Source organism: Pseudophryne corroboree, chromosome 3 (assembly GCF_028390025.1).
Source record: "Pseudophryne corroboree isolate aPseCor3 chromosome 3, aPseCor3.hap2, whole genome shotgun sequence".
Classification (NCBI taxonomy): domain Eukaryota; kingdom Metazoa; phylum Chordata; class Amphibia; order Anura; family Myobatrachidae; genus Pseudophryne; species Pseudophryne corroboree.
This window is the reverse complement of record NC_086446.1, coordinates 7,803,282-7,819,804: the sequence shown is the minus strand read 5'-3', so window position 1 is coordinate 7,819,804 and position 16,523 is coordinate 7,803,282. Positions and strand designations below refer to the sequence as shown.

Below are 16,523 nucleotides of genomic sequence, written 5' to 3'. Positions count from 1 at the left end.
ATCATATCCGGAAAATAAAACAGCAGAATGAATGTCAATGAAATGATACTGGTTTAGAAACCAGAGCAGGGTTTTAAAACAAAGAACTAAGGCAGTTGATGGAAATTGCAAACCTGAGCATTAGCAGGAGACCAACTCACAGTGCAGGTGATCAGGCACTGGCAGCAGCAAGCTGTGTCACAGGTGGAGGAATGAACACACCTGGAGTTTAGTCTTCAACTGCAGGCTGAAGCACACAAGGTTGTGATGAGTGTGAAGCCCAATGCAGGTTGCCGGTATTGCTGAGCCTTGAAGTTCCACGGGAGCAAGCAGAATCACCAGGAGTATAAGTTCTTAGCAGGAACTCAGGAGAGACAGGAGCTGATCCTTTCATGCAGGTAGTCAGAATGACACAAAGTCCAGGATGCCTGTGAGGTGAAACTGTGCCTCCTATATACCCCATGGTGTGCAGGGATTGGATGGAGAAAAGGAAAGTGGGTGCGGCCACGCACCGGATTGGCCGCAGCATACTAGCTGTTTGGAGACTGTCATGGCGGCGCCCACGCCGCGGCCTAGCGGGGACGCGGCGCGCACACGCCCGCTGGTTCAGGAGTGCCCCCAGGATCCAGATGATGTCCCATGGCAGGGGCATAGGTGACAGGTGACCGCAGGGAGCCAGGACGGAGTCCGCAGCGGCGGACGGATGCCAGTCTGGTAAGACGATTCCTGACAGTACCCCCTCCTTTAGGGGTGGACACCGAACACCCACGTGGTTTGGAGGGATGAGTGCTGTGGAAAACACGGACCAACCTAGGAGCATGGACATCAGATGAATTCACCCAGCTTCTCTCCTCTGGACCATAACCGAACCAATCGACCAGGTACTGGAGACGTCCATACCGGCAACGAGAGTCCCGAATCTTGTTGATCTCAAATTCCACGCCCCGCTGAGTTCGAACCTTGGGACCTGCTGGAAGAGTATTCTGAAAGCGGTTTAGGACTAGAGGTCTGAGGAGAGAAATGTGAAAGGCATTAGGAACACGAAGTGAAGGTGGTAATTTCAACTTGTAAGCCACTGGGTTGATGACACTCTCAATAGGGTAAGGACCAATGAAGCGTGGTGCGAACTTCATGGATGGAACCCTGAGACGAAGGTTGCGGGTTGATAACCAAACCCTGTCCCCCGGTTTCAAATGGGGAACCGCACGTCTTTTACGGTCGGCATAGACCTTATATCGACTGGAGGCTTTTTTGAGGGAAACGTGAATTCTTTTCCAAATGGAGGAAAACTGGGTCAGAGCAGTAGTGGCAGCAGGAACATCTATGTGAGGAAGTTCTTGAAATTCAGGTACTCGGGGATGTTGCCCATAGACTGCAAAGAATGGTGTCGTGTCTGTAGCAGTGTGGTAACGAAAGTTATGGGCAAACTCGGCCCATGGGAGCAGATTAAACCAATCATCCTGGGAGGATGTCACATATAGCCGTAGGAAAGTCTCAAGTTCCTGATTGACTCTCTCTGTCTGCCCATTCGTCTGAGGATGGTATGAAGACGAGAATTTCAATTTTATCTGCATGGCAGAACAGAGGGCCCTCCAAAACCTTGCTACAAACTGTACCCCCCGATCAGATATTATCTCGGAGGGTAACCCGTGTAAACGGAAGATCTCCTGTAGGAAGATCTGGGCTAGTTTCGGGGCAGAAGGGAGACCCTGGAGAGGAACGAAATGAGCCATCTTGGAAAATCTGTCCACTACAACCCAAATAGTGTTATGTCCCTGAGAAGGTGGAAGGTCAGTGATAAAGTCCATTGATAGATGAGACCAAGGACGACTAGGGACTGATAAGGGTTGCAACTGACCTGCTGGAGACTGACGAGGAGTCTTGTGCTGCACACATTTAGGACAGGATGCCACGAAATCCTGGATGTCCACTTTCATCTTCGGCCACCAATATGACGCAGAAAGGAACTTGAATGTCTTCAGGACACCAGGATGACCAGTAAACTTGGATTGGTGGGCCCAAGCTAGTAACTTGGGACGGAGTTCTGGGGAAACAAAAGTCTTACCCGGAGGTGGAGCTGGAGAGACTTGAGAGGTAGCGAAAACCACGGGACTCAGGATGGAATGTGGCACAGAGTCAGATGTTCCCTCTTCTGATTCCATGGACCGGGATAATGCGTCGGCTTTCACATTCTGTGAACCTGGGCGGAAATGAAGCCTAAAATTAAAACGAGAGAAAAACATAGCCCACCTGGACTGACGAGGGTTAAGGCACTGAGCTGCTTTTAGGTATAGCAGGTTCTTATGATCCGTGAAGATGTTAAACGGATGTTTGGCCCCTTCTAGGAGATATCTCCATTCCTCGAGAGCCAGTTTGATTGCCAATAACTCTTGATCTCCCACGGAGTAGTTAGCTTCTGCAGGAAGAAACTTGCGAGAGTAGAATCCACAAGGGTGGACTTTCCCATCAGATCCCTTCTGGGAGAGAACAGCTCCAACCCCAACATTAGAGGCATCTACCTCCAACTCGAACGGCCTGTTGACATCTGGCTGTGACAGCACTGGAGCAGACATAAAGGCTAACTTGATCTTCCGGAAGGCTGCCAAGGCTTCTTCTGACCAGTTGGAATGATCTGCCCCTTTCCGAGTCAGGTTGGTAATAGGAGCGATGAGAGTGGAGAATCCTCGAATAAATTTTCTATAATAGTTGGCAAAACCCAGGAATCGCTGGATAGACTTGAGGGAGTTTGGAATGGACCAATTGGCAATGGCTTCCAATTTTGCCGGGTCCATCTGAAGATCCGATCCGGAAATTATATACCCCAGGAAGGGTATAGAGGGAACTTCGAAGGTGCATTTGGATAACTTCCCGTAGAGACGGTTCTCACGAAGACGTCGGAGAACTTCACAGACTTGTAGGCGATGAGATGGAAGGTCTTGAGAAAAGATAAGAATATCATCTAAGTAAACAACGAGGTACTTATACAGGACATCACGAAAAATTTCGTTCACGAAGTGTTGGAATACCGCTGGAGCATTACTCAACCCAAATGGCATTACCAGGTATTCATAATGGCCGTCACGAGTGTTGAAGGCTGTCTTCCACTCGTCACCACTCCGGATTCTGATGAGATTATAGGCACCGCGGAGATCTAACTTGGTGAAGATGCGAGCCCCCTTAACTCTATCAAACAGTTCGGTAATGAGTGGTAAAGGATAACTATTCTTGACGGTAATGTCGTTGAGACCCCGATAGTCAATGCATGGACGCAGTCCTCCATCCTTCTTTTTGACAAAGAAGAAACCTGCGCCAGCGGGTGATGATGACGGACGGATGAATCCTTTCTGAAGATTCTCTCTAATGTAGTTACTCATCGCCTCTGTTTCAGGAACAGACAAAGGATAGGTGCGCCCCCTGGGTGGCTTCTTGCCAGGAAGGAGATCAATGGGACAATCCCATTCCCTATGGGGCGGCAGGATATCAGCAGCTTTTTCGCAGAAGACGTCTGCGAAGTCTTGATAAACTGCTGGGAGACTTAGCTGTGACTTCACTTCGGTGGACTTAAGAGGACACACTTGGGCTAAGCAGGAATGATGACAGTGTGAACCCCATGAGGTAAGCTGCAACGTTGTCCAGTCGAACTGTGGGTTATGTAGCTGGAGCCAAGGCATGCCCAAGACAATCTCCTGGGTGGCTTGAGGAATGACCAGGAACTTGATAATTTCTGAATGGAGAAATCCAACTCCCAGAACCACTGGGGTAGTTTGATGTGAAATGTTCCCTTTGGAGATTCTACTACCATCCACAGCAGTAATGTAAACAGGACAAGAAAGTTCACAGGTAGACAGGCAATATTTGTTTACCGCAGCTTGGGTGATAAAATTTCCTGCAGCACCGCAGTCCACTAATGCTGACGCAGACTGGAGCCCAACGGAAGTTTCTAGCGTCACCGGAATAATGAGATCTTGTTGAGAAGGAGCTTGACTGAATGATCCTAACTTGACTCCTCCCTTACAAGTCAGGATCTGGCGTTTCCCGAACGCATCGTGCAGGAGTTAATTTGATGACCCGCAGCAGCACAGTATAGGCAGAGCCTCTCTCGTATTCTTCTTGCCCGTTCCTCATGGGTTAGGCGGGACCTATTTACCTGCATAGGCTCGTCAGAAGGAGAAGGAGGCTGGAACTGTACAGGGGGTATGAACCTTATTCTGCGAGGCTCACTCCGAGCGCGTTCATTATTGCGTTCGCGGATGCGAGAGTCCAGCTTTATACACAGGGAGATCAAGTCAGACAGTTGAACAGGAATGTCACGGGTTGCCAGTTCGTCCTTGATCCGATCCGAAAGTCCGTGCCAGAAGGTTGCTACCAGAGCTTGGTTGTTCCATTGGACCCCTGCAGCCAACGTCTGGAACTGGATGACATACTGTCCCATGCTTCGGTTACCTTGACGAATTTGGATCAGGTCTGCCGAAGCTGATGTTGCACGACCAGGCTCGTCAAAGATCCGTCTAAAGGTTGACACGAAGTCAGAGTAGTTATTGATCAGGGGGTCAGCACGTTCCCACAGAGGAGACACCCAATTCAAAGCAGATCCAGAGAGTAAGGAAATGATGTAGGCAACCTTGGACCTTGGTGTAGGAAAGTTATGTGGCAATAACTCAAACTGTATTTCGCACTGGTTAAGGAACCCGCGACATAATTTAGGACTGCCATCATATTTGCTCGGCACGGGCAGGTGCAGACGTGACACTGGAGCTGATGCAGCCGACACAGAAGAACTTACAGCACTGGCAGGTGCTGGGGTAACAGTAGGTGAGAGTACACTTGGCAGGGACTGCTGCAGTGTATCCAATCGGGAGGACATCCCTTGTAGAAAGTGAAGCATCTGCTGCTGCGCAACCTCTTGACCATCCAGACGGGAGACCAGATTTTGCAAGGCCTCTGACCCCACACTCCGTCCACCATCCGAGTCCATTGATCCTGGACTTACTGTCAGATTGTGTTTGGTCTGTGTCCCCGGAGGGGGCGCTAGTGGGTCAGTGGAGGTAGGAGGAAAGAGACGAGGAGGTTGTATCACGTTCTTGCGCATGAGCGCAATGGTATTTATTCAGCAGATAAATAATAACAGAAATGCAGCAGAAATAATAGCAGATGGAAAATACTTGAAATGGTAACAAATAGTCTATGGCAATGAATGATAGGTGACTTGAGAAATCATATCCGGAAAATAAAACAGCAGAATGAATGTCAATGAAATGATACTGGTTTAGAAACCAGAGCAGGGTTTTAAAACAAAGAACTAAGGCAGTTGATGGAAATTGCAAACCTGAGCATTAGCAGGAGACCAACTCACAGTGCAGGTGATCAGGCACTGGCAGCAGCAAGCTGTGTCACAGGTGGAGGAATGAACACACCTGGAGTTTAGTCTTCAACTGCAGGCTGAAGCACACAAGGTTGTGATGAGTGTGAAGCCCAATGCAGGTTGCCGGTATTGCTGAGCCTTGAAGTTCCACGGGAGCAAGCAGAATCACCAGGAGTATAAGTTCTTAGCAGGAACTCAGGAGAGACAGGAGCTGATCCTTTCATGCAGGTAGTCAGAATGACACAAAGTCCAGGATGCCTGTGAGGTGAAACTGTGCCTCCTATATACCCCATGGTGTGCAGGGATTGGATGGAGAAAAGGAAAGTGGGTGCGGCCACGCACCGGATTGGCCGCAGCATACTAGCTGTTTGGAGACTGTCATGGCGGCGCCCACGCCGCGGCCTAGCGGGGACGCGGCGCGCACACGCCCGCTGGTTCAGGAGTGCCCCCAGGATCCAGATGATGTCCCATGGCAGGGGCATAGGTGACAGGTGACCGCAGGGAGCCAGGACGGAGTCCGCAGCGGCGGACGGATGCCAGTCTGGTAAGACGATTCCTGACATATACAATACAGGGACCATCCTAGTGACCCATATACAATACAGAGACCATCCTAGTGACCCATATACAATACAGAGACCATCCTAGTGACCCATATACAATACAGAGACCATCCTAGTGACCCATATACAATACAGGGACCATCCTAGTGATCCATGTACAATACCAGGAACCATCTTAGTAACCCATATACAATACAGCTACAATTCTAGTGACCCATGGGGGTCATTCCGAGATGATCACTCGCTAGCTAGTTTTAGCAGCCGTGCAAATGCTATGCCGCCGCCCACTGTGGGGTGTATTTTAGCTTAGCAGAAGTGCGAACACTTGTGCAGCCGAGCTCTGCAAAAACAGTTTGTGCAGTTTCAGAATAGCTCTGAGCCTACTCAGCGCTTGTGATCACTTCAGCCTATTCCTGTCCCAGCGAACGCCCAGCCACGCCTGCGTTTTTTCAGACATGCCTGCGTTTTTGCAAACACTCCCTGAAACTGGTCAATTGACACCCAGTAACGCCCCATTCCTGTCAATCTTCTTGTGGCCGTAGAAGGAAAACTTCGCTAGAACCTGAGAACAACCACAAAGACCTTTGTACCCGTACGTTGCCCGTGCGCATTGCGGGGCATACGCATGCTCAGACATGCAGCTTTTTCACCTGACCGCTGCGCTGCGAAAATCGGCAGCGAGCGATCCACTCGGAATGACCCCCCATATACAATACCAGGGGCAATCCCAGTGTCCCATATACAATGCAGGGACCATCCCAGTGTCCCATATACAATGCAGGGACCATACCAGTGTCCCATATACAATGCAGGGACCATACCAGTGACCCATATACAATGCAGGGACCATACCAGTGACCCATATACAATGCAGTGACCATACCAGTGACCCATATACAATGCAGGGACCATACCAGTGACCCCTATACAATGCAGGGACCATACCAGTGACCCATATACAATGCAGGGAACATACCAGTGACCCATATACAGAGGTTTTTTTTTTCTATTAATCTTATAGTCCCTCCCTGTGGGATTTATGATCATAGCGCAGTATTTAGTCTATGATAGGCGTACTATACACAGTAGTTACCTGCGGCCACTGCCTATCTCCAGCTCCGGGAAAACTGTTACATATTTCATTTTAAAGTGGGAATATTTGTATCACATCAGATGTCAGGACTACATGTATTATACCTATACACTGGCAACTTGTCATTTACTGTTGATTAAATATGTTAATTTAATTCTGCAGCGTCCCCAGCGCCAGTGTTACATTAATGTTGGTTATAGTCACTCTGATATAAAACTGTCCCACTACTAGGGATTAATGTGACCAAAATCCACCCTACTTCCGGTATCTGCGTTCCATCACCTAACAGCCTGTGAGTTCCAGACTACTTCCGGAATCTGCGTTCCATCACCTTACAGTCAGTACATTCCACCCTACTTCCGGTAAATGTGTTTAATCGCCTTACAGCCTGTGCGTTCCAACCTACTTCCGGTATCTGCGGTCCATCACCTTACAACCTGTGCGTTCCACCCTACTTCCGGTATATGGGTTCCATCACCTTACAGCCTCTGCGTTCCACCCTACTTCCGGTATCTGAGTTCAAGCGATTCCTACCCACCCTCCCGTCAGTGCGTTTCACCCACAGGAAAAACTTTAATATCCGGTGCTACAACTTCCGAGTGTAATGAGTCCAGTCTTGCACCAAGAGGTACTGTACTGTACAGGAGGAGCAGCCTGTGGTGTCCTGTTATTATTATTATTATCCAGGAGGAACAGCCTGTGGTGTCCTGTTATTATTAATTATTACCCAGAGGGAGCAGCCTGTGGTGTCCTGTTATTATTATACAGGAGGAGCAGCCTCTGGTGTCCTGTTATTATTATACAGGAGGAGCAGCCTATGGTGTCCTGTTGTTGTTATTATTATTATTATACCGGGGGAGCAGCCTGTGGTGTTCAATTATTATTATTATTGCTAAACAGGAGGAGCAGCCTGTATTATCCTGATATTATTAAACAGGAGGAGCGTCCTGTGGTGTCCAGTTGTTGTTGTTATTAATATTATTATACAGGAGGAGCAGCCTGTGGTGTCCTGTTATTATACAGGAGGAGCAGCTTGTGGTATCCCGTTATTATTATACAGGAAGAGCAGCCTGTGGTGTCCTGTTATTGTACAGGAGGAGCAGCCTGTGGTGTCCTGTTGTTATTATTATACAGGAGGAGCAGCATGTGGTGCCCTGTTATTATTATACAGGAGGAGCAGCCTGTGGTGTCCTGTTGTTATTATTATTATTATTATTGTACAGGGGGAGCAGCTCGTGGTGTCCTGTTGTTGTTCTACAGGAAGAGCAGCCTGTGGTGTCCTGTTGTTGTTGTTGTTATTGTTATTATTATTATTATACAGGGAGAGCTGGCTGTGGTGTCCTGTTGTTATTGTACAGGGGGAGTAGCCTGTGGTGTCCTGTTATTATTATACTGGAGGAGCAGCCTGTGGTGTCGTTGTTGATGATGATTATTATTATTATTATTATTATTCAGGGGGAGCTGCCTGTGGTGTCCTTTTATTGTTATTATTATACTGGAGGAGCAGCCTGTGTTGTCATGTTGTTGTTGTTATTGTTATTATTATTATTATTATTATTATTATTGTACAGAGGGAGCAGCCTGTGGTGTCCTGTTATTATTATACTGGAGGAGCAGCCTGCGGTGTCCTGTTTTTATTATTATTATTATTATTGTTGCGGTGATATGTGATTTCATCATTTGTGCAGAGTCACATATTACCCGAGACTGATGGAATTCTGTATTGTTTGCCCCTTGTTTCCTCCATTCTGGTGCCCTGTCCCTGTATTATTACCCTCTTCTTTTTTCTTTTACTATTGGTGTAACATTATGCAGTTCAGCGTTATGTGACGGCCTCTAAGGAGCCTTATGGGGCTCATTCTTACATATCTATTACTTGTGTTCTCTGTGATTTGTCTTATATTTATTCCTAGACACTACATCTGTGAGGAACCTTTGTCTTTATTATACATATTCTGTATTCTCACTGATTAACTGAGGATGGATACAGACAGGAGTAAGAAGACTGAGATGATAATAAATATCACCCTGGAGATCATCTACCTGCTGACTGGAGAGGTGAGGGGATCTGGGAGCGTCACAATGACGTCACTTATATCTATAGTAATAATACAGGGACATGACTGGGGAGGTGAGGAGATCTGGGAGCGTCACAGTAACATCACATATCTATAGTAATAATATGTGGACATGACTGGGGAAATGAGGGGATCTGGGATGGTCACAGTGACATCACTTATCTATAGTAATAATACAGGGACATGACTGGGGAGGTGAGTGAATCTGGGAGTGTCACAGTGACATCACTTCTATCAATAGTAATAATACAGGGACATGACTGGGTCGGTCAGGGGATCTGGGAGCATCACAGTGACGTTACTTATATCTATAGTAATAATACAGGGACATGACTGGGGAAGTAAGGGGAAATGGGAGTATCACAGTGACATCAGTTACTTATATCTATAGTAATAATACAGGGACATGACTGGGGAGGTGAGGGGATCTGAGAGCGTTACAGTAATGTCACATAGCTATAGTAATAATATAGGGTCAAGACTGGGGAGGTGAGGTGATCTGGGAGTGTCACAGTGAAATCACTTATATCTATAGTAATAATACAGGGACATGACTGGGAAGGTGAGGGGATATGGGAGCGTCACAGTGACATCACTTATATCTATGGAAATAATACAGGTGCATGACTGGGGAGGTGAGGGGATCTGGGAGCGTCACAGTGATGTCACATAGTTATAGTAATAATACAGAGACATGACTGGGGAGGTGAGGGGATCTGGGGGTGTCACAGTGACATCACTTATATCTATAGAAATAATACAGGTGCATGACTGGGGAGGTGAGGGGATCTGGGAGAGTTACAGTGACATCACATATCTATAGTAATAATACAGGGACATGATGGGGAAGTGAGGGGATCTGGGAGCATCACAGTGACATCACTTATATCTGTAGTAATAATACAGGGACATGACTGGGGACATGAGGGGATTTGGGAGTGTCACAATGACATCACTTATTTCTCTAGTAAAAATACAGGAACATGACTGGGGAGGTGAGGGGATCTGGGAGCGTCACTGTGACATCACTTTTATCTATAGTAATAATACAGGGACATGACTGGGGAGGTGAGGGGCTCTGGGAGCGTCACAGTGACATCACTTATATCTATTAGAGGATACGCTGGGAATCTTCACCAAAAGTGGACAAGGCGCTGACACGCTTGTCCAAAAAGGTGGCACTGCCTTCTAAGGATACGCCTTCCCTCAAGGAACCTGCTGATCGGAGGCAGGAAATTACCTTGAAGCACATTTACACTCACTCCGATACTATTGCTAGACCGGCTATGGCGTCGGCCTGGGTTTGTAGTGCGGTGGTGGCATGGGCAGATTTCTTATCTGCGGAGATTGACACCTTAGATAGGGATGCCATTCAAATGACCATAGAGCATATCAGAGATGCTGCCTTGTATATGAGAGATGCACAGAGAGACATTTGTTTATTAAGCTCCAGAATAAATGCTGTGTCTATTTCTGCTAGGCGACTCCTGTGGACCTGGCAGTGGACGGGAGATGCCGATTCTAAGCGGCACATGGAGTCCTTGCCGTACAAGGAGGGGAAGTTGTTTGGAGACGGCCTCTCGGACCTTGTCTCTACGGCTACGGCTGGTAAGTCGAATTTCTTACCTTATGTCCCCCCGCAGCATACTAAGAAGGCACCTCATTATCAAATGCAGTCCTTTCATTCCAATAAAAACAAGAAGTTACCAAGAGCAGAAGTCCTCCCCTGCGTCTGCAAAATCCACCGCATGACGCTGGGGCTTCCCGGGGGGAGGCAGATCTGGTGGGGGCTCGTCTTCGGTTTTTCAGCCACGTCTGGGTTCAATCGCAGGTGGATCCCTGGGCAGTAGAGATTGTTGCTCAGGGATACAGGCTAGAATTTGAAGACTTGCCTCCTCGCCGGTTTTTCAAATCGGCTCTGCCAACTTCCCCGTCAGAGAGGGAGTCAGTGTTGACAGCAATACAAAAATTGTATGTTCAACAGGTGATTGTTACAGTTCCTCATCTCCAGCAGGGAGAGGGATATTATTCAACCCTGGTTGTGGTCCCGAAACCGGACGGTTCGGTCAGGCCCATTTTAAACCTGAAATCTCTGAAATTGTACTTGAAAAGGTTCAAGTTCAAAATGGAATCACTCCGGGCGGTCATCGCCAGCCTGGAGGGGTGGGGATTGGATGGTGTTCCTGGATATAAAGGATGCATACCTTCATGTTCCAATATTCCCCCCCCATCAGGCGTTCCTGAGATTTGCAGTGCGGGACTGTCACTACCAATTTCAGACGTTGCCGTTTGGGCTTTCCACGGCCCCGAGGGTTTTCACCAAGTTAATGGCGGAAATGATGGTGCTCCTGCGCAGGCAGGGGGTCACAATTATCCCATACTTGGACGATCTCCTCATAAAGGCGAGATCTCGGGAGAAGTTGCTGGACAGCGTGTCTCTGTCCATGAAGACGTTGCAGCTACACGACTGGATTCTCAATATACCGAAGTCCCAGATAGTTCCTACAACGCGTCTGACCTTTCTGGGCCTGATCCTAGACACAGACCAGAAAAAAGTTTTTCTTCCGATCGAAAAGGTTCAGGAACTCATGACCATGGTCAGGAACCTATTGAAACCAAAGAAGGTTTCAGTGCATCAGTGCACGCGGGTCCTGGGGAAGATGGTGGCTTCATACGAGGCCATCCCTTTCGGCAGATTCCACGTGAGGACTTTTCAATGGGATCTCTTGGACAAGTGGTCCGGGTCCCATTTACAAATGCATCAAAGGATCACCCTGTCTCCCAGGACCAGGGTATCTCTCCTGTGGTGGCTGAACAGTGCTTACCTTCTAGAGGGTCGCAGGTTTGGCATTCAGGACTGGGTCCTCGTGACCACGGACCCAAGCCTCTGAGGCTGGGGAGCAGTGGCACTGGGAAGAAATTTCCATGGTCTCTGATCAAGCCTGGAGACTTGTCTCCGTCTCCACATCAACGTCCTGGAGTTGAGGGCCATATACAACGCCCTGCGTCAAGCGGAGAACGGTTCTGATTCAGTCAGACAATGTCACGGCAGTGGCTCATATAAACCGCCAAGGCTGAACAAGGAGCAGAGTGGCCATGGCAGAAGCGACCAGGATTCTACGCTGGGCGGAAGGCCATGTAAACGCGCTGTCAGAGGTGTTCATCCCGGGGTTGGACAACTGGGAGGCGGACTTCCTCAGCAGGCACGTCCTGCATCCGGGGGAGTGGGGACTTCATCAAGAAGTCTTTGCACAGATCGCGGATCGGTGGGGCCTGCCTAAAATAGACATGATGGCGTCCCATCTCATCAAAAAGCTAAAGCGGTATTGCGCCAGGTCAAGGGACCCTCTGGCGGTAGCGGTAGATGCTCTGGTGATACCTTGGGTGTTCAGATAGGTCTATGTGTTTCCTCCTCTTCCTCTCATACCCAAGGTGTTGAGAATTGTAAGAATAAGCAGGGTCAGAACAATCCTCATTGTTCCAGATTGACCACAGAGGACTTGGTATCCGAAACTGCAAGAGTTGCTCACAGAAGATCCTCTTCCTCTAAGGCAGGACCTGCTGCAGCAGGGGCCCTGTCTGTTCCAAGACTTACCGCGGCTGCGTTTGACGGCATGACGGTTGAACGCCGGATCCTAGCGGAAAAAGGAATTCCGGAGGAAGTCATTCCTACCCTGATGAAGGCTAGGAAAGACGTGACATTGAAACATTATCACCGTATATGGCGGAAATATGTTTCTTGGTGTGAGGCCAGAGCTGCTCCTACGGAGGAGTTCCATTTGGGCCGTCTACTACAATTCCTTCAACAGGAGTGACCTTAGGCCTAAAATTAGGGTCCATAAAGGTGCAGATTTCGGCCTTATCCATTTTCTTTCAAAGAGAATTGGCCTCTCTTCCTAAGGTACAGACTTTTGTGAAGGGGGTGCCGCATATTCAGCCTCCTTTTGTGCCTCCGGTGGCACCTTGGGATCTTAACGTGGTGTTACGTTTCCTCAAGTCACTTTGGTTTGAACCACTTAAAACGATGGAGTTGAAATACCTCACGTGGAAAGTGGTCATGTTGTTGGCGTTCGCTTCGGCAAGACGTGTTTCAGAATTGGCGGCTTTATCGCATAAAAGCCCATACTTGGTTTTTCACGTGGATAGGGCAGAGTTGAGGACTCGTCCTCACTTTCTGCCAAAAGTGGTCTCATCTTTTCATGTGAACCAACCTATTGTCGTGCCTGTGGCTACAAGGGACTTGGAGGATTCCGAGTCCCTGGATGTAGTCAGGGCTTTGAAGATTTATGTGACCAGAACGGCTCGGATCAGGAAGACTGAAGCTTTGTTTGTTCTGTATGCGGCCAACAAGGTTGGCGCCCCTGCTTCAAAGCAGACTATTGCTCGCTGGATCTGTAACACGATTCAGCAGGCGCATTCTACGGCAGGATTGCCGTTACCGAAATCGGTTAAGGCCCACTCCACTAGGAAAGTGGGCTCTTCTTGGGCGGCTGCCCGAGGGGTCTCGGCATTACAGTTGTGCCGAGCAGCTACTTGGTCGGGGACAAACACCTTTGCAAAGTTCTATAAGTTTGATACCCTGGCTGAGGAGGACCTCCTGTTTGCTCAATCGGTGCTGCAGAGTCATCCGCACTCTCCCGCTCGTTTGGGAGCTTTGGTATAATCCCCAAGGTCCTTACGGAGTTCCAGCATCCTTAAGGACATTAGAGAAAATAAGATTTTACTTACTGGTAAATCTATTTCTCGTAGTCCGTAGAGGATGCTGGGCGCCCGTCCCAAGTGCGGACTTCTTCTGCATGACTTGTATATAGTTATTGCTTACATAAGAGTTATGTTATAGTTTTCGGTGATACCGTGGCTATGTTTTTGTTCATACTGTTAACTGGGTAAGTTTATCTTAAGTTATACAGTGTGATTGGTGTGGCTGGTATGAACCTCGCCCTTAGATTTACAAAAATCCTTCCTCGTACTGTCCATCTCCTCTGGGCACAGTTTCCCTAACTGAGGTCTGGAGGAGGGGCATAGAGGGAGGAGCCAGTGCACACCCAGAATCCAAAGCTTTCTTAAAGGGCCCTATCTCCTGCGGAGCCCGTCTATTCCCCATGGTCCTTACGGAGTCCCAGCATCCTCTACGGACTACGAGAAATAGATTTACCGGTAAGTAAAATCTTATTATATCTATAGTAATACAGGGACATGATTGGGGAGTTGAGGGTATCTGGAAGCATCACAGTGACATCACTTACTGTATATCTATAGTAATACAGGGACATGACTGGGGAATTGAGGGGTCTGGGTGTATCGCTGTAATGTCACATATCTATAATAATAATACAGGGACATGACTGGGGAGGTAAGGGGATCTGTGAGCATCACAGTGACGTCACAAAGCTAGGGACATGATTGGGGAGGTGAGGGTTTCTGGGAGTATCACAGTGACGTTACTTATATCTATAGTAATAATACAGGGACAAGACTGGGGAGGTGATGGGATCTGGGAGTGTCACAGTGACATCACTTATATCTATAGTAATAATACAGGGACATGACTGGGAAGGTGAGGGGATTTGGGAGTGTCATAGTGACATCACTTATATCTCTAGTAAATAATACAGGGACATGACTGGGGAGGTGAGGGGATCAGTGAACGTCACTGTGACATCACTTTTATCTATAGTAATAATACAGGGACATGACTAGGGAGGTGAGGGGCTCTGGGAGCGTCACAGTGACATCACTTATATCTATAGTAATAATACAGGGACATGACTGGGGAGGTGATGGGGTCTGAGAGTGTCACAGTGACATCACTTTTATCTATAGTAATAATACAGGGACATGACTGGGGAGGTGATGTTATCTGGTTAGGTGAGGTGGTCTGGGAGTATCACAGTGACATTACTTATATCTATAGTAATAATACAGAGACATGACTGGGGAGGTGAGGGCATCTGGGAGCGTCACAGTGACATCACATATCTATAGTAATACAGTGACATGATTGGGGAGGTGAGGGGTTCTGGGAGTGTCACAGTGACACCACTTATATCTATAGTACACTTTTATCTTTAGTAATACAGTGACATGACTAGGGAGGTGAGAGGATCTGGGAGTGTCACAGTGACATCAGTTATATCTATAGTAATAATAAAGGGACATGACTGGGGAGGTGAGGGGATCTTGGAGCGTCACAGTGATGTCACATATCTATAATAATAATAATAATACAGGGGCATGACAGAGTAGGTGTGGGGATCTGGGCGTGTTACAGTGACATCACATATCTATAGTAATAATACAGAGGCATGATGGGAAGGTGAGGGGATCTGCGAGCGTCACAGTGACATCACTTGTATCTATAGTAATAATACAGGGACGTGACTGGGGAGGTGAGGAGATATGGAAGTTTATACAATGATATTTGATGTGTCCCCCTATACCCAGGGTTACACGGTAGTGAGGAAGACATCCGGTAAGTTCGAGACACCCAGCAGCTGTCCCCGTGTGTCAGGAAGACTGAGCAGAACCCAGAGCCCCATCACGGTGCCTCCACCTCACTCACTGATACATGAGAGACACAATAACCAGAAGATCCTAGAACTTACCAACAAGATCATTCAGCTGCTGACTGGAGAGGTGACTGCTGGGAATGGGACATTATACAGTAACACCGGGGAACGTGTCTGGGTGATGACTGGAGAGGTGACTGCTGGGAATGGGACATTATACAGTAAGACCAGGGGATGTGTCTGGGTGATGACTGGAGAGGTGACTGCTGGGAATGAGACATTATACAGTAACACCAGGGGACGTGTCTGGGTGATGACTGGAGAGGTGACTGCTGGGAATGGGACATTATACAGTAACACCGGCGGATGTGTCTGGGTGATGACTGGAGAGGTGACTGCTGGGAATGGGGCATTATACAGTAACACCAGGGGATGTGTCTGGGTGATGACTGGAGAGGTGACTGCTGGGAATGGGGCATTATACAGTAACACCAGGGGACGTGTCTGGGTGATGACTGGAGAGGTGACTGCTGGGAATGGGGCATTATACAGTAACACCAGGGGACGTGTCTGGGTGATGACTGGAGAGGTTGCTGCTGGGAATGGGGCATTATACAGTAACAGCAGGGGTTGTGTCTGGGTGATGACTGGAGAGGTGGCTGCTGGGAATGGGACATTATACAGTAACACCAGGGGATGTGTCTGGGTGATGACTGGAGAGGTGACTGCTGGGAATGGGACATTATACAGTAACACCAGGGGATGTGTCTGGGTGATGACTGTATCACTGTGTGTGTCAGATTCCTATAAGGTGTCAGGATGTCACTGTCTATGTCTCCATGCAGGAGCGGGAGTATATAGAGGAACACAGGGGTCTGTACAAGGACATGATGATGGAGAATCACCGGCCCCTCACATCACTGGGTAAGAGGAGACTGT

At 48.2% G+C, this 16,523-nt stretch overlaps 1 protein-coding gene across 1 annotated transcript in view; it reads left to right on the top strand.

Moving 5' to 3' along the window:
• LOC135056937 (uncharacterized) overlaps nt 1–16,523 on the top strand; it is a 164,031-nt gene that overhangs the window by 110,151 nt on the left and 37,357 nt on the right. Inside the window, exons 9-10 of the mRNA XM_063962718.1 lie at nt 7,385–7,457; nt 15,520–15,711. Of these exons, the coding sequence (XP_063818788.1) occupies nt 7,385–7,457; nt 15,520–15,711 (265 nt within the window). The remainder of the gene's footprint in view (nt 1–7,384; nt 7,458–15,519; nt 15,712–16,523) is intronic.